Raw genomic sequence first — 21567 nt, forward strand, 5'->3', positions numbered from 1 at the left:
CAGAGACCTGTGTTGAGCTTCTGTGCTCCACCTCTCACCTCAGTTGTCTAGCTAGGGTGTGGAGTCCAGTCCTCTGAAAGAAATTCTCTCAACATCCGTCTAGTAGTTCCCAGGAAGGCCTCCTGATAGTTTATTCCAGCCATGTGCTTCTCAGATTAGGGGTCAATGCCATCCATGGTTAGGAGTCAAGCCCTGTGACTGGTCCTTTAGAGGATGGAAGGGGCCACTCCCCAAAGGAAGTAAGTAGGATTGAATGGTAGCTCACCCTGTCGAATGCATACCTCACCCTCTGAGGGGCAGAGTTTAAACCCCAATTCCACAGATGGTGGAGTAGTGCTATGATCTCTGTCCTCTCTCTGTTTGTTCTTCCCTCCCCCCTCTTTCCTCTCACTCTGTCTAAATAAAAAAATGAGAGCATTAGGTCAGGGAGACTTCTCAATGGCACCACATATGTTTGAGACCCTGGGTCTATTCCCCCAGAGCCCCGTTAAAAAAAATAAATAAAGCAAGTGATATGAATAAATAAAAATAGCTAATAGCTTTCTCTTACCCTGGGCGTGGGTAATTTTTTTTTTTTTAATTTGGAGGCTGGGAGATAGGTTACCTGGCAGAAATCATACTTTACCAAGGACCTAGATTCAAGCCCCTGGCCATCACATGGGAGCACCAGCAAAGGGGAAGCTTCACAAGTGGTGAAGTAGTGATGTTGTGTCTCTCCTTTCTCTTTAGTCTTTCCCTCTATCTGGAGAAAAGTAAAAAGAGCCCAGCAGGAGCAGTAGAATCAGGCATTGAAAAGTCCTAGTAATAACCATAGCAGGAAAAAGGTTTATTTATTTATGAGAGAGAGAGAGAGAGAACACCAGTGGTCCAGGAGGTGGCGCAGTGGATAGGGTATTGGACTCTCAAGAATGAGGTCCTGAGTTTGATCCCCAGCAGCACATGTACCAGAGTGATGTCTGGTTCTTTCTCTCTCTCCTCTGATCTTTCTCATTTTAAAAAAAGAGAGAGAGAGAACCAGAGAATCACTCTGGCACCTGCAGTATGGAGGATGGAACTTAGGATCTCACATGCAAGTCCTGTGGTCTTCTGCTACTCCATCACCCAGAACTGATCCAGAAGGGCCTGAGGTCTGGCCCAAGCTCACTCTGTCACTTTCCCTGCTAGCATGAGGACACTGGAGCTGGAGGACAGCACTGTCCTCCAGAATAGTTTGTGAATCTATAAACAAGTGACAGAAAGAAAGGAGGGATATTTATATAAAGATCCCATGCCTTTAATTTTAGAGTTGACTGATTACACACAGAGAGAACTTTGATTTTCATTCTGAAATATTTTGCAACATTTAGGGGAATGAAGAGAACATTATCCCCAGAGGCCACAGGCCAGTTACCTCCTGGCTTAAGTCACGGTCACAAGGGATGATTGATTCTCATGTTTATTTTTATTGGATAGAGAGAGGGCTAGCCAGTGGCACACCCGGTTAAGTGCACATAGTACTATGTACACAGAAAAGCACAAGGATCCAGGTGTGAACCTCCCATTCCTCATCTGCAGTGGGGACGTTTCACTAGCAGTAAAGCAGGTCTGCAGGTGTCTTTCTCTCTCTCTCTGGTTCCTCTCTCAATTTCTCTCTGTCCTATCAAATGAAAAGGAAAAACAAACAAACAAAAAAAAAGGCCACCAGAAGTGGTAGGTTTGTAGTGCTGGTACCAAGTCCCAGCAACTGGAAGCAGGAGAGAGCGAGAGAGAAGTCGAGAGAGAAGGAATAAAGATCTTGGATGGAGATAGATAGCATAATGGTTATGCAAAAAGACTCTCATGCCTGAGGCGCCAAAGTTCCAGGTTCAGTAGGCTGTACCACCATAAACCAAAGCTAAACAGTGCTCTGATTAAAAAAGAGAGAGAGAGAGAGAGAGAACTGCATCATTATTTCAACACTCGTGAAGCTTCTCCCCTGCAGATGGGGACTAGGGGCTTGAGCCTGGGTACTTGGGGATGGTAATGTGTTCTCTGTGAGGTGTGCCACTGCCCAGTCCTTTATGATCTTCATGGTTTTTGCTTTTTTTGACTGAGATTTATTTTTTACTTATTATATGTGAGAGAGTGAGAGCAAGTTTCTCTTTTTTTTCTCTCTCTCTTTTTTTTTTTTTTTGCCTCCAGGGTTATTGCTGGAGTTTGGTGCCTGCACTAGGAATCCACTGCTCCTGGAGGGTATTTTTTTCCCATTTTGTTGTCATCGTCATTATTGTTATTGTTACCATTGCTGCTGTTGTTGTTGGATAGGACAGAGAGAAATGGAGAGAGGAGGGGAAGACAGAGAGGAGGAGAGAAAGATAGACACCTGCAGACCTGCTTCATCACTTATGAAGTAACTTTATTTTTTATAAAAGGATTTAAAAAAGAAAAAAAATTAATTAATTATTTTTTTAAAGTAAGTGGTGTCAGGGATTGAACCTGGCACCTCACAGCCTTAGACATGATAATATATATTTTTTAATATTTATGTATTCCTTTTGCTGCCCTTGTTTTATTGTTGTGGTTATTATTGTTGTTATTGTTACTGATGTTGTTGTTCTTGGATAGGACAGAGAGAACTAGAGAGAGGAGGGGAAGACAGAGAAGAGGAGAGAAAGAGAGACACCTGCTTCACTGCTTGTGAAGCGATTCTCCTGCAGGTGGGGAGCCGGAGGCTCGAACCAGGATCCTTATGCCGGTTCTTGCACTTTGTGCCACCTGCGCTTAACCCGCTGCCCTACCGCCCCACTCCCAATATGATAAACTTTTGCATGACCATTATGCTGTCTCTCAGGCCTTGTTTGTTGTGTGAAGTTTTTAAAACAAGTTGCCAACTTTTTTTTTAAGTTGCCAATTTTTAAGACATTGGACATTTGACATAAAAATCTTGAAATCTGGGAGTCGGGTGGTAGCGTAGCGGTTAAGTGCAGGTGGCACAAAGCACAAGAACCGGCGAGAGGATCCTGGTTCAAGCCCCCGGCTCCCCACCTGCAGGGGAGTCGCTTCACAGGCGGTGAAGCAGGTCTGCAGGTGTCTATCTTTCTCTCCCCCTCTCTGTCTCCCCCTCCTCTCTCCATTTCTCTCTGTCCTATCCAACAATGAAGACACATCATCAACAACAACTACTACAACAATAAAACAACAAGGCAAAAACAAAGGGAAAATGAATAAATAAATATTAAAAAAAAAAAAAATCTTGAAATCTGGGGGTTGGGCGGTAGTGCAGTGGGTTAAGTGCACATAGTGCCGAGCGCAAGGACAAATGTAAGGGGAGTCGGGCTGTAGCGCAGCAGGTTAAGTGCAGGTGGCGCAAAGCACAAGGACCGGCATAAGGATCCCGGTTCGAACCCCGGCTCCCCACCTGCAGGGGAGTCGCTTCACAGGCGGTGAAGCAGGTCTGCAGGTGTCTGTCTTTCTCTCCTCCTCTCTGTCTTCCCCTCCTCTCTCCATTTCTCTCTGTCCTATCCAACAATGACAACAACAATATTAACTACAACAATAAAACAACAAGGGCAACAAAAGGGAATAAATAAATAAATTAATTAAATAAATATTAAAAATAAATAAAGAAAGAAAGAAAAGAATTTACTTTAAAAAAAAAAAAAGGACTAATGTAAGGATCCTGGTTCAAGCCCCCCAGCTCCCTACCTTGCATGGGGAGTGGCTTAACAAGTGGTGAAGCAGGTTGATCCAGGAGGTGGCATGGTGGATAAAGTGTTGAACTCTCAAACTTGAGGTCCAGAGTTCAATCCCCGGTAGCACATGTACCAGCGTGATATCTGGTTCTTTCTCTCTATCTGCCTATCATTCTTCATGAATAAATAAATAAAATATTTTTTAAAAATCAACAACAACGGGAGTTGGGCGGTAGCACAGCGGGTGAAGCGCACATGGTGCGAAGCGCAAGGACCGGTGTAAGGATCCTGGTCTGAGCCCCCGGCTCCCCACCTGCAGGGGAGTCGCTTCACAGGCGGTGAAGCAGGTCTGCAGGTGTCTTTCTCTCCTCCTCTCTGTCTTCCCCTCCCCTCTCCATTTCTCTCTATCCTATCTAACAACAACATCAATAATAACTACAACAATAAAACAAAGGCAACAAAAGTGAATAAATAAATAAATATAAAAAAATCAACAACAACAAATAACAAATGGTGAGGGAGCCGGGCGGTGTCGTAGCGGATTAAACGCATGTGGCACGAAGCGCAAGGACCGGCTTAAGGATCCAAGTTTGAGCCCCTGGCTCCCCACCTGCAGGGGGGTTGCTTCACAGGTGGTAAAGTAGGTCTGCAGGTGTCTTATCTTTCTCTCCCCCTCTCTGCCTTCCCCTCCTCTCTCAACTTCTCTCTGTCCTATCCAGCAACAATGACAGCAATAATAACAACAGTGATAAACAACAAAGGCAACAAAAGGGAAAATAATAATAATTAAAAAGTGGTTAAGCAGGGCGGGGGAGACAGCATAATGGTTATGCAAACAGACTCTCATGCCTGAGGCTCCTAAGTCCCAGGTTCAATCCCCCGCACCACCATAAGCCTGAGCTGAGCAGTGCTCTGGTGTTTCTCTCTCTCTCTCTGCATCTCTCTCTCAAAAAAAAAAATTAATAAAAAGTGGTTAAGCAGGTCTGCAGGTGTCTATCTTTCTCTCCCCCCTCTGTCTTCCCATCCTCTCTCAATTTCTCTCTGTCCGATTCAATAACAACAACAGAAATAACAACAATAACAAGGGCAACAAAAATGAGAAAGAAAAAATGGCATCCAGGAGCAGTGGATTTGTAGTGCAGGCACTGAGCCCCAGCAATAACCCTAGAGGCAAAATAAATAAATAAATAGATCCTGAAATATGCAGTGGCAGTACTGGGTCATACCCCCACACTGACAGTAGAGTGTGTCTGTCTGTCTGTTTCGTTGAACAGGCCATACACTCTTCAGTTTGCTATAAGCTCCACCAATGCCCTTTGTATTTTTTTAGTATTTATTTATTCCCTTTTGTTGCCCTTGTTTTGTTGTTATAGTTATTGTTGTTGTTATTGATATCGTTATTGTAATTGATGTTGTCGTTAGATAGGACAGAGAGAAATGGAGAGAGGAGGGGAAGACAAAGAGGAGAGAAAGATAGACACCTGTAGACCTGCTTCACCGCCTGTAAAGTGACCCTCTGCAGGTGGGGAGCCGGGGCCTCGAACCGGGATCCTTACACCGGTCCTTGCATTTTATGCCACCTGTGCTTAACCCACTTTGCTACTACCCAACTCCCTGCCTTTTGTATACTAACACACACCTACCTGCTGGTCATTTGTGAACCCTGCATGTTCAGTTCCAAGACCTAAGATCAAACACCAGCCCAGAGACCTCCCTTGATGGAAATTGAGACCTGCTGGGAAGGAAGAAGTTTGCTGGGGCACCTGCAGGCTGACATTCTGCCTCAGAATTCTGGTGTGAACAGCTGGAATAGAAGTGAGCAAAACCTTCAGGTGGAGAGAAACGTTGGCCATTTTTACCCTTCCCCCGCTTTCATAGATGGAAGCACTGAGGGAAGTGTTTCTTTGGTTTTGTTCTCTGTGGCTTACAAGAATGAATGCAGGACCTGGTGTATATATAAGACTACTCAGTGGACTTCCTGGTTCAGCTTTTTTTTTTTTTTTTTTTGCCTCCAGGATTATCACTGGGACTCAGTGCCTGGCCTGCATATGAATCCACTGTTCCTGGCAGCCATTTTTTTCACCTTTGTTTGTTGTTGTTATTGTTGGATAGGACATAGAGAAATTGAGAGAGAAGGAGAATACAGAGGAGGAAAGAAAGATAGATACCTGCAGACTTGCTTCACCGCTTGTGAAGTGACTCCCCTTGCAGGTGGGGATCTGGGGGCTCAAACCAGGATCCTTGCGCCTGTCCTTGTGCTTTGCACTATGTGCCCTTATCCTGGTGCTTAACCCAGTGTGCTACTGCTCCCCTTAACTTTTTTTTTTTTGAGTGAGTGAGTGAATGAGCAAAAGAGAGAGAGAGAGAGAAAGAAGAGACACCACAGCACTGCTCCACCGTCCCTGGAGCAACCCCTTGTACCACCCATGGTGTTACCATGTGGTGCTGGGCCTCGGACCTCATGCACAGTAAGGAGAGTACTCCATCGTGTGACCTGTCTCCTGCCTCCTACCCCAAACAGGCATATGAACCTGGATCTTTTTAATTTTAATTAAAAAAATTTTTTTTAAATATTTATTATTTTTCTCTTTTGTTGCCCTTGTTGTTTTTTTATTGTTGCAGTTATTATTGCTGTTGTTGTTGTCATCATTGTTGGATAGGACAGAGAGAAATGGAGAGAGGAGGGGAAGACAGAGGGGGAAAGAAAGATAGACACCTGCAGACCTGCTTCACCACTTGTGAAGCGACTCCCTTGCAGGTGGGGAGCTGAGGGCTCAAACCGGGATCCTTCTGCTGGTCCTTGCGCTTTGTGCCACATGTGCTTAACCCACTGCACTATCGCCTGACTCCTGAACCTGGATATATATTTTTTTTTTTTCCGAACCTGGATCTTTTAACTCCACTGCTAGATTCTGTCCACCAAACCAGACTGCCTGCTTCTCCTTCCTCTGTCCTTCTGTTCCCTTCTCCCTCCTGCTCTTCCAGGAACTTTTAAAAATATATTTATTTGTTTATTTATTCCCTTTTGTTGCCCTTGTTGATTCCAGGGACTTTTACAACACCAGGCATCAGGCACCAGGCAGTCCTCTTGGGCCCTTTGCACTCATCACTAATATTTTTCCCTCATTTGATTAACAAGTATTTACTGAGCACCTACTGTGCTCCAGAGGTGGACTAGATAAGCATGGCCATTGAAGGCAATGAACTCAAGGATGGACTACTCAGCAGGGGAGGTGCTAAGTGTAGCCTCTACAGGAAAGTGACGTTGTTTGATTATTGAGACTTGGGTAGGAGGCCATGACTGGCTCTGTGATGAACACTGAGTCACCACCTTCTAAGGTGCCAAACCGAACGACAGCTTGGGCTGGGCACAAAGGACCATTCTAAGGACCCAAGCTCATTTCTCGTCTTCTCTAAGAAGCACAGAGAGAACGGTATTTAAAAGAAAAGGAGGCCCCAAGATGGAGAGTCCAGAGACGGAGGCTTTTCTGCAGCAGGAAGGGAGCAAGAGAAGCATGCTGCTGAGGGCCATCTGGAAGGTGTACCGCTCCAGCTTCCTCCTCGCCACCCTAATAATAGTCATCTGTGATGTCTTCAGGTTCATGCTCCCCAAGTTACTCAGGTGAGTCCAGCTGTTGACAAATTCCAAGGTTCAGAGATAGCTGCTCTGAAAATTACTCAAACAGTATGATTGGTGCAAAGAAAAGGAGTTTATTTGGTGCTAACACTTTTTTTTTGTAATTTTATTTATTTATCTTCCCTTTTGTTGCCCTTGTTGTCTTTTTATTGTTGTTGTAGTTGATGTCGTCGTTGTTGGATAGGAATAGGACAGAGAGAAATGGAGAGAGGAGGGGAAGACAGAGAGGAGGAGAGAAAGACAGACACCTGCAGATCTGCTTCACCGCCTGTGAAGCGACTCCCCTGCAGGTGGGGAGCCGGGGGCTCGAACCGGGATCCTCATGCCGGTCCTTGCGCTTAGCGCCACCTGCGCTTAACCCGCTGCGCTACCGCCCGGCTCCCTTGGTGCTAACACTCTTAGAAGGTAGCAGACTCCTGTCTCAAACACCAGGCCTGGGTCTGGGAAGGAAAAAGGAGTCATGGACAAGTAAGAGAAAGAAAATAGGTCCAGCCCCACAAATACCTAACTGGCTTCGGTGATTCAGTTAATCAGAAGGCCACTGTTCCTTCTAGAACTATGAGAAACACTAAGTTTCTAATAGTTTACACTAAGTTTACAGATTGTCCTCTGTAGGACAGTCTTCAAAATCTTCCCCATAGCCATGACTGGCACCTAGCTAAGCTACATACAATGCATGAGAACATTCTTTTTCATAATAATTATTATTATTTTATTGCACAGAGACAAATTGAGAGGGAGAAGGGAGGCAGAGAGGGGGAGAAAAAGACAGACACCTGCAGCACTGCTTCACTTCTTGTGAAGCTTTCCCCCTGCAGGTGGGGACTAGGGGCTTGAACCTGGGTCCCTGTGCACAGTACTGTGTGCATTCAGCCAGGTGCACCACCATCCAACCTCACCTGAGAACATTTTTTTCTATTAAGATATGGACAAGGCAAAGGCCAAACATGAGAGTGAGAGATCATGAGGCCAAGATGGAGCTTCTTATGTCTGCTCACTTATGCAGCCCTTGGGAATCTTGTTAAGGCTGGGGGTACCTTAATGACATCCTTCCAGGACTCAGGGAGCTTCACATCTCCTTATGCCTCTCACTGCTGCTAAGAGTGCTGGAGGGGACCAAGTGAAAGGGTACCGAGGAAGAGAAAAATAAATGTGAAATTGGCTGCTCCTGGGGAAAAATAAAAGAACTGTATCCTAACTCTACCTGTTAGCACCTGCTAGATAACAAAACACCCAAGAGTGAGGGGCTGAAAATCACTTCTTATTGGGGTCGGGTGGTGGCGTACCTGGTTGAGCACACATGTTGCAATGTGCAAGGACCCAGGTTCAAGCCCCCGGCCTCCACCTGCAGGGGGAAAGCTTTGTGAGTGGTAAAGCAGAGTTGCAGGTGTCTTTATATCTCTTTCCCTCTCTCTCTCTCCCTTCTGCTCGATTTCTGACTGTCTCTATCCAATAAATAAATAAATAAAGATAATAAAACATTATAAAAAAAAGAAAATCACTTCTTTTGCTTATGATTATGGAAGTCAGCAACTAGGGCTGGGATCAGGGTGAATTTCTTCTTCCCTTGGTCAGGTTCATGCATGTGTCATTGCCTGTGAGATGGGCTGGGTACAGACTAGTCTAGGATGGTCCCAGATGCCATGGTTTGTCTCTGCTCCTCCGTGTGCTCTCTCATCCTCCAAACCAGCTTTGACTGGTTTATATATGGTCATTTGCAAGGTCCCAAGGCATGAAGCATGGAGCTGTATTTCTCAATTCTTTGAAGCCTCAGCTGGGAGCTGGCACAGTTTCATCTCCAGATATTCTTGGTTGGTCAAAGCTGGTTGCATAGACTGCCCAGATTCTAGGGGAGTGTATTATTTGCACATAACAAAGTCCGAGAGAGAGAGAGAGAGAGAGAGAGAGAGAGAGATTGATTATAAAAAATCCCCCAGACCGGTAAACCCAAACAACAGATTTTTTTTTTCTCACTTCTGGAGAGTGGGAAGTCTAAGATCAAAGTTCTTTCTTCTGATGTCTCTCCCCTAGACTTGTTGATTATCTCTTCACTGTGCCTTTACATACTTTCCTTTCATAAGTGTGAACCTCTGGTGTCTCCTTGTGGGTCCATGCTTCCTCTTAGAACAGGAGTAGAGGAACCATTACTTTTCTGCTGAGGGCCATTCGGATATTTATAGCATCTTCTGTGGGATATACAACATTTTCAACCTAAAAATAGGCAGTCACTGAATTCTAGTCCTACTTGCAGTTGCCTTGGCAGGGTCAGACCAAATGATTTTATGGGTTGTATACAACCCGTAGGTTAGACGATCCCCACCCCTGTCTTAGGAGGACACCAGTCAGATGGGTTTAGCATTCACTCTACTGGCCTCCTTTTCTTTGACTTGAATCTTCAGGGGACAGTCACATTTAGCAGTTAGGACTTTACCCTTTAAGTGTGGAGAGGACACAGTTTAGCCCATAACAGGTAGAAATAAAAAATATGTCTCAATTGGAATTGCTGAAAACTCTCATTGAAAATAAGTGAGGCTGAAACAACTGCAAAAATTCTTGTAAAAAATAAAATAAAAACTGTCCAGGTAGTGGTGCACCCAGTTGAGCCCACACAGTACCATGTGCAAGGACCTGGGTTCAAGTCCTAGTCCTCACCTGCTTAGTGAGTGAAGTAGTGCTGCAGGTATATCTGTCCGTCCATCTGTCTGTCTGTCTGTCTGTCTATCTATCTATCTATCTATTTTTTTTTTTTTTGCCTTATTGCTGGGGCTTGATGCCTGCACTACAAACCCACTGCTCCTGGAGGCTATTTTTTCTCTTTTGTTGCCCTTGTTATTTATCATTGTTGTTATTATTATTACTTTCATTGTTGTTGGATAGGATAGAGAGAAATCGAGAGAGGAGGGTAAGGCAGAAGGGGAGAGAAAGAGAGACACCTGCAGACCTGCTACCCTGCTTGTGAAGCTACCCCCTTAAGGTGGGGAGCTGGGGCTTGAATGCGATCCTTGCACAGTATCTTTTTTTTTTTTAATTGTGCTCTTCAGTGCACTTTTTAAAAAAATTGTGCTCTTCAATACACTTTTTTTTTTCCTCCAGGGTTATTGCTGGGGCTCAGTGCCTGCACCACGAAGCCACTGCTCCTGGAGGCTATTTTTCCCCTTTTGTTGTTCTTGTTGTGGTGGTTATTATTGTTGTTGGATAGGACAGAGAAATTGAGAGAGGAGGGGAAGACAGAGAAGGGGAGAGAAAGATAGACACCTGTTTTGCTGCTTCGCTGCTTGTGAAGCGACACCCCCCCCCCCCCGGCTCAGGTAGGGAGCTGGGGGCTTGAATCAGGATCCTTGCGCCAGTCCTTGTGCTTCGTGCCATGTGCACTTAACCCACTGTGCTACCGCCCTACTGTTTGTCTGTCGTCTATCTATCTATCTATCTCTCTCTACCTCTATCTTCCATTTCCCTTTTGATTTCTCTCAGCTTCTATTCAATAAAATAGAGATAAATTAAAACATATAAATGAAATAAACTTAAGTAAAATAAGATAGAATAAATAAATACACATGCTACATCATCTGAATCTGGCCTGATTCTCACCAGCAGTGCTACCCTCCCTCCCTCTGCCCCTCCCCCCTCTCCCTCACTCTCCTTCCCTCCCTGTGTCCCATCTGCACAGCCTTTTTCTAGAGTTTATGAAGGATCCCAAGGCCCCAGCCTGGAAGGGCTATGTGCTGGCAGTGCTGATGTTCCTCACCACCTGCCTGCAGACGCTGCTCGAGCAGCACTACATGTACATACTCAAGGTGCTGCAGATGAGGCTACGGACAGCCGTCACTGGGCTGGTGTACAGAAAGGTGAGCCAGGACGGGGGAAGACAGCCTAATGGTGATGTAAAAAGACTCTCATGCCATGGTCCGGGAGGTGGTGCAGTGGATAAAGCATTAGACTCTCAAGCATGAGATCTTTAGTTTAATCCCCGGCAGCACAAGTACCAGAGAGATGTCTGGTTCTTTCTCTCTCCTATCTTTCTCATAAATAAATAAATAAAATTGTAAAAAATAAAATACTGGGAGTTGGGCGGTAGCGTAGTGGGTTAAGCACACGGCACAAAGCGCAAGGATCAGTGTAAGGATCCCAGTTCGAGCTCCCAGCCCCCCACCTGCAGGGGAGTCGCTTCACAGGCAGTGAAGCAGGTCTGCAGATGTCTCTCTTTCTCTCCCCTTCTCTGTCTTCTCCTCCTCTCTCCATTTCTCTCTGTCCTATCCAACAACAACAACATCAATAACAACAATAATAATAACCACAACAATAAAACAACAAGGGAAACAAAAGGGAATAAATAATAATAAAAATAATTAAATTAAAAAAAAGACTCTCATGTCTGAGGTTCTGAGATTCCAGGTTCAATCTCCTGCACCACCATAAACCAGAGCTGAACTGTGCACTGGGAAAAAATATATAAACAGAAAAATGAAGTGGAGGGAGAGACCTGGGCTTCCCACCCGCCCTTTTTTTCCTGCTTCACCACTGTGAAACAACACCACACACACACACAGGTGGAAGCTGGGGACTCAAACCCAGATCCTTATGCTGGTGCAGGTCCTTGTGCTTCACGCCTTGTGCGCTTAACCCACTACGTTAACAGTCGGTCCCCTGGGCTCCCCTTTTTATATACACACACTCTAGCCAGGAAGGGTAACATCTCTAAACATCCATGCCTGAAGACACATTTATTCATTATTTCACTCAGTTACCCAAGCTATACTCTTACCTCCTTGGTTACAGTGCTGAGATCCTGTGTCATCTGTCCCAGGGACCTCTCCAACCTTTTCACCTCGAAAACCTCCTCCTCCTTCCTTGCTCACCTCTCTTGGGCCACACAGGTGTCCTCTCACTTCCTCAGATACACCAGGCACGCTTCTATCATGGGACCTTTGCATTTGCTGTTGCTGGTTTGCAACATCAGAAGCTAGGGGTAGGGGACAAGCAGTGGTGCACCAGATTGGGCACACATGTAAGCCTGTGCAAGGGCCCGGGTTCAAGTCCCTAGTCCCTACCTATAGAGGGAAAGCTTCATGAGTGGTGAAGCAGTACTGCAAGTATCTCTCTGTCTCTCCTTCTCTATCTGCTCTCTGTCCTAAATAAATAAAATTACTTATTAATGAGAAAGAACCAGAGCATCACTCTGGCACATGTTCTGCTGGAAATTGAACCTGGGGCCTCTTGCTACTGCAACACTTCCCATTTCCCAATTTAGGGGAATTTTTATTTTATTTTATTGCTACCAGGCTTATTGCTAGACCTCGGTGCCTACATGACTCCACCTGTTCCCAGTGGCTTTTTCTGCTTCTGCTTCTGCCTCTGCCTCTGCCTCTGCCCCTGCCCCTGCCCCTCCCCTCCCCTCCCCCTCCCCCTCCCCCTCCTCCTCCTCCTCCTCCTCCTTCTTTTTTTCTTTCCTCTAGAAGGTGAGAGACAGAAAGAAAGAGAGAGAAGGAGCGATAACACATTTTGTCAAGTTTCCCTCCTGTGGGTGCTCCTGTGTAGTAGCAATGGACATGAACCTGGGTCCTCACACATGGTCAAGTGTGCACTCTACCAGAGAGCTGTCTCCAAGCCTTGTTTTGGGAGATCTGACCAGCCTGTTTTGCAGAGTGAACTGAGGGGCAGGAGGGAACGTGGCCTGCCTCTGAGGCTGCTCTGCTGAGAGCTGAACTTGCTGAGCTCTTCTTGATTCATCTGTGGGCCTTCTGCCTGGTGGTTCTCCCTGCCCTGGACAACTCCTTTACCTCCAGTTCCCCAAGCCCTGCGGGCCTCCCTGCTGGCCCGAGCCCATTCCTCCCATTCAGTTTCTGTCCCTCCTGTATCAAGCAGGTGCTGACATTATCCAGCGGCTCCAGAAAGGCCAGCTCAGTGGGGGATGTGGTGAACCTGGTGTCAGTGGACTTGCAGCGGCTAACGGAGTGCATCATCCACCTCAACGGGCTGTGGATGTCATCTGTCTGGCTCGTCATCTGTTTTGTCTACCTCTGGCAGGTACTGGGGCAGGCATGAGGGTAAGCTGAGTCCTCTTACTCTTCACTCTTTCTTCCTCCTCCTCCTTCTCTTTCTCCTCTTCCTTCTTGTCCCTCCCCCTGCCCCTTACTCTAACCCTCTTGCAAGGAAGGACTGAGTGTTAGTCTTGACCTTGCTAATGAGGAGTGGGCACCGTATGGCTGAGTTATGTGGGTGGTTCTGACTACTAGGAAGAGGTAAAAGCAGGAGTCTGTGATTGTAATGAGAGAGAGAGAGAGAAACCACAAAGTTGAAAGTGACACAAAGAAATGGAAGACCATTCCTTGTTTATGGAATGAAAGATTTTTAAATCCTTCCAAAAGCAATGTATAGATCCAATACAATCCTTATCAAAATAAATCCCAAATGAAAATAAAAAAATATATAATTTACTTATTTATGTTAGAGACAGAGAAATTGAGAGGGGCTGTGGGCAAGAGAGAGAAAGAGAGACACCTGTAGCACTGCTTCACAACTTGTGAGGCTTCCCCCCTGCAGGTGGGGACCAGGGACTTGAACCAGGGTCCTTGTACATGATAATATATGCAGTCTAATGGATATGCCACCAACTAGCTCCCCCACTCTATGAAGATTTTCAAGGAAATTGAACAACTTATCCAAACAGGTTTTTGTGTGTCATCATAAAAATCCATGGATAGCCAAACCACTCCTGAAGAAAAAGAGGAAGAATGGAATCATACTCCCTGACTTTAGGCTCGATTACAAAGTGATAATTAAAACAGTGTGGTAGTGGGACAACAACAAGCACTTAGATCAAGAACAGAACAGTGAGCCCAGAAACACACATACACACACACACACACACACACACACACACACACACACACACAGCAAAAGGGCCAAAACCATTTAATGGGGGGAAATAAAGACGTCCTCAATGAACAAATGACTGGGACTGGTGTGGGGAAAACTGGACAGCTACATGCAGAAAAATGAAACTAGACCGCCACTTAACACTATGCACCAAAATTAACTCAAAGTAGATCAAATCAAAGATTTGTACATTAGACTTGGTTCACCAGTGGGGCCAGCCCTCCAGTCTGTAATAGATGCACAGTACCCCCCTGCACTGTCAGTGTGTAAAGGGCATCATCCCCCCTCCATTCCAATTTAGAAAGACTGACTCTAGCTGGTGTCTTATACCTCATCCCCCACCCTGAGTCTTGGTCTTAAGCTCCTACCTCCCACTGACCAGCTCCCTGGGGGTCTATACTTTGAAGGGGGTACCTGAAGGGTCATGTGCCATCCCGCCCTCTCTGCCTCTAGCTTCTCGGACCCTCAGCTCTCACTGCCTTTGCTGTCACCTTGGTTCTTCTCCCTCTGAACTTCGTCATCACCAAGAAGAGGAACCACTATCAGGTTTGGCTTTGGGGAGAAGAGGCATGCTGAACAGGAAGTAGGGAGGAGAGCCTAGAGGCCTGAATGGATGCAAGGACTATGGGGAGGGAGAAAGGTGGGAGGAGGAGGAGAAGGAGGGCTGGAGAGGGGGAAGGAGATGGGGAGGTGGGAAGAGAGAGTGGGGGCAGGGAGAGGAGAGGCTGACTTTCCCTTAGATCCATGCACCCCGTGCACTCCCGTTCCCCCATTGTTGTGGAGGGCAATTTCATCAGCAAATTAGGTTGGCATCACCTTCCCTGCAGCCAGAAACTGCCATATGCATTCGGAATTCCTTGCCTCTTTGTGCTGCACAGAGAAGGGACTGGATAATTTTTAGTGCCCCTTCCCACTTTTTGAAAGTGCTTTATATCACTTTGCTATATATATATTTATTTATCTTCCCTTTTGTTGCCCTTGCTTTTTTGTTGTTGTTGTTGTAGTTATTATTGTTCTTGATGTTGTCATTGTTGGATAGGACAGAAAGAAATAGAGAGAGGAGGGGAAGACAGAGAGGGGGAGAGAAAGACACCTGCAGACCTGCTTCACCGCCTGTGAATCGACGCCCCTGCAGGTGGGAAGATGGGGGCTCGAACTGGGATCCTTATTCCAGTCCTTGCCCTTCGTGCCATGTGCACTTAACTCGATGCGCTACCGCCTGACCTCTATTTATTTATTTATTTTGCCTCCAGGGTTATCGCTGTGGCTTGGTGCCTGCACCATGAATCCACTGCTCCCGGAGGCCACTTTTCCCTTTTGTTGCCCTTGTTGTTTGTCATTGTTGTTATTATTGTTGTTGTCATCGCTGTCGTTGTTGGATAGAACTGAGAGAAATTGAGAGGGGAAGGCAGAGAGAAAGATAGACACCTGCAGACCTGCTTCACTGTTTATGAAGTGACCCCCGCCCACCCCCCACAGGTGGGGAGCCGGGAGCTCGAACCAGGATCCTTAAGCCGGTCCTTGCACTTTGCACCATGTGCTCTTAGCCTGCTGTGCTACTGCCCGACCCCCTGCCTTATTTTTTTAAAATTTATTTTATTTTTTATTTATTTTATTTTTTACCAGAGCACTGCTCAGCTCTGACTTATGATGGTATGAGGGATTGAACCTGGGACTTCAGAGCCTCAGGCATGAGAGTCTGTTTGCATAACCATTATACTATCTACCTCTACCCTCCTTAAAAAAAAAATTTTATTTATTTATTAATGAGAAAGGAGGAGAGAGAAATAACTAGACATCACTCTGGTACATGTGCTGCCAGGGATTGAACTTGGGACCTCATGCTTGAGAGTCCTGTGCTTTATCCACTGCACCACCTCCCGGACCACCCACTTTGCTTTTTAGGGGGAGATCCAAATTCGTTCCTATTCTCACTCCTCTCAGTTTTTTTTTTTTTTTAATGGTCTGGGGGCTTCCTGCATGTGTTGTTTTCCCCTTTCCCAAGTTGCCTTTTCATCTAGACAGATACCGTAGCACCAGAGCCCCCACCCTACTATGGCCCTCAATGTGGTGCCTGGGTTCTAATCTACAAGGCACAGATCATACCCAGCAAACCAGTCCTCAGATTTTTCAGAGTTAAGATAAACAGAATTGGTGGGCTGGGCAGTAGCGCATTGGGTTAAGCGCACATAGTACGAAGTGCAAGGATCCCCGTTCAAGCCCCTGGCTCCCCACCTGCTGGGGGATGGGGTCATTTTCACAAGCAGTGAAGCAGGTCTGCAGGTGTCTATCTTTCTTTCCCCCTCTATCTTCCCTTCCCCTCTTAATTTCTCTCGGTCCTATCCAATAAGATGGAGGGAAAAAAAATGGCCTCTAGGAGCAGTAGATTTGAGGTTCTGTCACCGAGCCCCAGCAATAACTCTGGAGGCAGAAAAAAAAAATCCTCATGGCTGCTCCTCTGGTCAGACTCCTCTATAGGGAAGCACAGAGCACAATGTCCTCTGCCTGACCCCTAGTCCCAATGTGGTTCATTCTGCTTCTCCCCTTGGACCACATTGCATATCCTGAGTCCTGCTATCCCTCTGTCCTCTCCCATCCTCACCTCCATCTGCCATTCTCTTCATGCTCAGCCTCTCCTCATTTTAGATGTAGCCATCACCAGGAAGCATTCCAGACAGTACTGCAATGCCCAGGTCACAGGACTCAGTGTGTTGGGGTCTTGAGAAGAGGGCTGAAGCTGGGAAGGGGCGTGTGCAGGAGAGAAGAGGCTTCCAAAATGGCCCAACTACCAGATGATAGTTGCTTGGCCCATGACCAAAGGGACCAAGATGTCAAGAGACAGACAGGATTTCAGGACCTGCTGGTGGGGGTAGGCCAGTCCCAGGGAGGGCAGGGAAATTCCAGATGTGTCCCTGTCCTCTCCCTCTCCCCTCGGTCCCAGGAAGAGCAGATGAGACAGAAGGACTCCCGGGCACGGCTTACCAGCTCCGCGATCAGGAGCGTGCGGATACTCAAGTCCCACGGCTGGGAGGCGGCCTTCCTAGAGCGGATCCTGCACACGCGGGGCCGGGAGCTGGCTGCCCTCAAGACCTCAGGCCTCCTCTTCTCCGTGTCTCTGGTGTCCTTCCAAGCGTCCATTTTTCTGGTAACATCACCCTGGGGCATATGCAGCGGTGGGGGTTCCATGGGGACATGAGGGTGAGGAGAGGGAGCCCCCCATCCTAGAGCCTGTCTTTGCAGAGTATCCCTAGATCAGTGCTTGCCCTTCCCAGCTACGGGGGCAGGGGATTCATGAGTGGTGCTGTGTGGTCTCTCCTCTCTGTCTCTCACCTTCTATCTAAAAGAAAAGAAAGAAAAGGAAAAAAAAAAGAAAAAGAAAAGAGAGGGCCGGGTTTGAACCCACATACCACATAGGAGCACCATGGCCTGCACCGGGGGGCGCTCCATGGAAGGTGGATGGTACAATGGTTTCCCTCTCTCTGCCTGTCTATCTCTCTCTCTTTGCCTCTCCCTATCACATATATTGTTATAAACACTGAAAATTGGGCCGGGGGGGGCACTTCGTGGTATCACAGATGCATGAGTTCTTTGCTGCCAGAATTAAAATGAAGGTGTCTTTGTCGCCTGGGACTGGCACATACACTCTCTTCATCAGCAGCAGAACTGGGGTGAGCACTGGGTCGGGGGGAGCCTGCTCAGACAGGGTGGGCTTGGCCACAGAGGACCCTGGAGGAGCGGTTGCAGCTGGCCCGGCTTTCCCGGCCACCACAGTGGCTCATGGTCACAGTGTGTGTCTCCCTAGATGGCTCTGGTCCTGTTTGCCATCCACACGCTGGTGGCTGAGGAGAACGCCATGGATGCTGAGAAAGCCTTCGTGACCCTCACCATCCTCGCCATTCTCAACAAGATCCAGGGGTTTGTGCCCTTTACCATCCACTCCACGGCCCAGGTGAGGCAGCAGGCGGGGGTGGGGGGGGGTCACTGTCTGAGTGGAGTCTGAGCTTTATCCTCACTCCTCATCCCATGGGTCAGGGGACAGGCAATAAAACGGAGCAGAAGGGAGGTGGGCGGAAGCGCAGCGGGTTAAGCGCACGTGACACAAAGCGCAAAGACTGGCGTAAGGATCCCGGTTCGAGCCCCCGGTTCCCCACCTGCAGGGGAGTCGCTTCACAGGCGGTGAAGCAGGTCTGCAGGTGTCTGTCTTTCTCTCCCCCTCTCTGTCTTCCCCTCCTCTCTCCATTTCTCTCTGTCCTATCTAACAACGACGACATCAATAACAACAACAATAACTACAACAACGAAAAACAAGGGCAGCAAAAGGGAAAATAAATATAAAAAATAAAATAAAATAAAAAGCGGAACAGAAGAGCTGAGGGGAGAGCCAGAGGGCACCCAAGGAGATGTTAGTGACACAGGGACCCTTCCTCTGGAGCTTGCGAGCCTCAGCCGAGGTCCTCAGACTCTGAGGCTCAAGGATCCCAATTCATTCATCTACAGTTTTAATTGTATGCAGAGTGATTTGTTGTAATGTGTCTGTCTTGAACATCTCTAATCCACTGCACCTTCCTGAGTCTGTCAGAGACAGACAGACAGACAGACAATAGTTATCTCACGAACCATTCCTGTTGAAGTGGCTGCTTTTGGGGTTGGGAGTGAAGTGGACATCCCCCCCTCTCACCCCCACCCCCCACACACCCCAAGCAGACAAGTTTGCACACCACTCCTGATAATGGCTTGAGGCTGCTATAGGTAAGCCACCAAGGTGGGGGGGGGGGGGATAGATAGCATAATGGTTATGCAAATTTGCTCTCTTGCCTGAGGCTTCAAAGTCCCAGGTTCAGTTCCTGAACCACCATAAACCAGAGCTAAGCTGTGCTTTGGTAGAAATAAATAAATTTAAAAAATAAAGTAAAACAAAAGGAAAAGCCACTAAGCTACCCTCTAGCCCTGGATCTGGTCTGCAAAGTGGAAGCCTGATCAGCGCAGTTGTGCAGACTAGGAAGGAGAGGGGAGGCTCAACCACCATTGCCCCCTCTTCAGTGCATAAGTTTCCCTGAACTCAAAAGCCGATGCTTGGCAGGTGCCAGCCCTGTAAACAGGATGTGTTCCCTCTGCCGGGTTTTGGTTTCTCTAGAAAACATGTATCCCTCCATGCACCTGAGCTCTTCTGCTCTCCCAGCTTGGGTGACTGGAGGCTTTGGTGTCCCCAGGCCCGGGTGTCCCTTGAACGTCTGGCCACCTTCCTCTGCTTGGAAGAAGTGAACCCTGGGGCGGTGGACTCAATCCCCTCCGGATGCCGTGAGTGTGGAGTTCAGCAGGAGGGTGGGTGGATGCTACGGACTGCTCAGGCGGGGGAGCAGCAGGAGTTGTCAGGTTCTGCTGAAGAGAGCCCCGGGAGGGTCAGGAGTCAGCACGAGGGAGAACAGATAGACACCACACTCTATTGGAGGGTGAATCTGAACTCAATGTTTATTCGACAGGCAAGTGTTGATATACTTTTTTTTAGCATTTACATGATATTTTGAAAGCAGCAAACTGGAACAGAAAGTAAAGCATTTCTGATAATTGTGGTTATTTCAAGGGAGTGTCAAGCCCTGTGGGAGTAACCTGCAATGAATTCATGAGTAGGAGCTCTCTGTAAAAATTTAACTTTCTCTATTGTGAAAATCTAACTCCCTCCGTAATCATGGGGGGTGCAGCGTAAGCTAAGGCTTTGGCTTCTAAGGGGGGCAACATATGTCTGATTGAGGAATTTTCTTAAAAGTGTATGTACGTCTTCTATTTTTGATACCTCTTTTGGCTCATTACTTTTTAATATATTTACTAATTTAATTTATCTACATTAGGGACTCTAGATCTACTGTAGTCTCTGTACCTGGTGCGCCACAAATGTGTCAATTGGGTATATAATTTATAACGTGTTCTGAGAGGAAGCAAACACCAAGGAGGTCTGCTTCTTGCTAATCTTTCTAAAAAAAGGCAAACTATATCAGGATACATGAGTGCCATTAATACTAACTTTTCTGTCACCCTGCATGTAGGCACCGGTATAGTGCAAAGGGCGGTCAGTGGGTTTAGGTAAATATTTGCGGTAAAGATAGGGAGGAAACCACAGTCCACCACCCATGGGGTAAGCTGGTCCCCATCTGGTCATAACTGTAGGTGCTGGTCTGTGGTAGGACCCTCTGTCTGTTATTCTAACTTGCTGAACTCTGGGTTTTACTTCAGTTTCTATTTCTTGAAAATGTGAGTCATCAGGGACTGTATCCCAGGCTGGGCCTCCGGGAATTAGTGACTGAGTATCCTAGTCATTTGTTATTAATCTATAGACCAGGGCAGCTTATTGCCACCTGTTCCCACCAAACATAAGACTCATAAGAATAAGGATCATAAGAGTCATAAGAATAAGGAATTGTAATCTAAATTTGATCATAAGAATAAGGAATTGTAATCTAAATTTGATCGGCATGCCACGTCCCGTTCCCAGAATCACTCTTCCTTGAAGATATGGTTCCCGGGTGTGGACTTTGTCAGACCCTTCGTTTCTGGTTTGATGGGGATGTGACAGGTGGATGGGGATATGGGGATCATCTGGCCTCCTGCAGCCACCAGTGAGAAGCCAGGGATGACTAACCCTACACGTACAAGTCCCCTGATGTTCACTGAACTGTTGCAGCGGGAGGGTGATTCCTCTACCCTCTACCCTTCCAGTTGTGGTTAAAAGCATTTTGTGACACTGGTCTGTTTGGGACCATTTTTTTTTTCCTTCAGGATTATTGCTGGGGTTCAGTGCCTGCACTATGAATCCACTGCTCCTGGAGGCCATTTTTCCCTTTTTTGTTGCCCTTGTTGTTATTATTGTTATTGCTGTTGTTGGATAAGACAGAAATCGAGAGAGGAGGGGAAGATAGAAAGGGGGGTCAACAAGGACAACAAAAGGAAATAAATAAATAAATACTTAAAAAAAAAAGAGGGAGTCGGGTGGTAGTGCAGTGGGTTAAACGCACATGGTGCAAAGTGCAATGACTGGCATGAGGATCCTGGTTCAAGCCCCCGGCTTCACAAGCGGTGAAGCGGTCTGCAGGTGTCTTTCTCTCCCCCTGTCTTCCCCTCCTCTCTCGATTTTTCTCTGTCCTATCCAACAATGACGACATCAATAACAACAACAATGACTACAACAATAAAAAACAACAAGGGCAACAACAGAGAATAAATAAATATAAAAAAAAGAAAGAAAGAAATAAAGAAAGAAAGGAAGAAAGAAAGAAAGAAAGAAAGGGAGAGTAAGATAGACACCTGCAGACCTGCTGCACTGCTTGTGAAGTGACCCCCCCCTTGCGGGTGGGGAGCCAGGGGGCTCGAACCGGAATCATTATGCTAGTTCTTGCACTAGTTCTTGTGCCA

The 21567-nt window shown here is 46.8% G+C and overlaps 1 protein-coding gene across 14 annotated transcripts in view; it reads left to right on the top strand.

The window, feature by feature from the left end:
* The window catches only part of ABCC6 (ATP binding cassette subfamily C member 6), an 87348-nt gene that overhangs the window by 15079 nt on the left and 50702 nt on the right, over window positions 1–21567 (top strand). For 8 of the 14 annotated variants that reach the window (XM_060172894.1, XM_060172903.1, XM_060172905.1 and 5 more), the window contains 7 exons: window positions 7069–7272; window positions 10966–11132; window positions 13147–13331; window positions 14617–14709; window positions 17105–17308; window positions 17966–18112; window positions 19374–19461. In XM_060172894.1, the coding sequence (XP_060028877.1) occupies window positions 7069–7272; window positions 10966–11132; window positions 13147–13331; window positions 14617–14709; window positions 17105–17308; window positions 17966–18112; window positions 19374–19461 (1088 nt within the window). Of the gene's footprint in view, window positions 1–7068; window positions 7273–10954; window positions 11133–13146; window positions 13332–14616; window positions 14710–17104; window positions 17309–17965; window positions 18113–19373; window positions 19462–21567 lie in introns of those variants that run through there. The other 6 variants (XM_060172898.1, XM_060172907.1, XM_060172896.1 and 3 more) reach the window with 5 other exon arrangements.

Source organism: Erinaceus europaeus, chromosome 15 (assembly GCF_950295315.1).
Source record: "Erinaceus europaeus chromosome 15, mEriEur2.1, whole genome shotgun sequence".
Taxonomy (NCBI): domain Eukaryota; kingdom Metazoa; phylum Chordata; class Mammalia; order Eulipotyphla; family Erinaceidae; genus Erinaceus; species Erinaceus europaeus.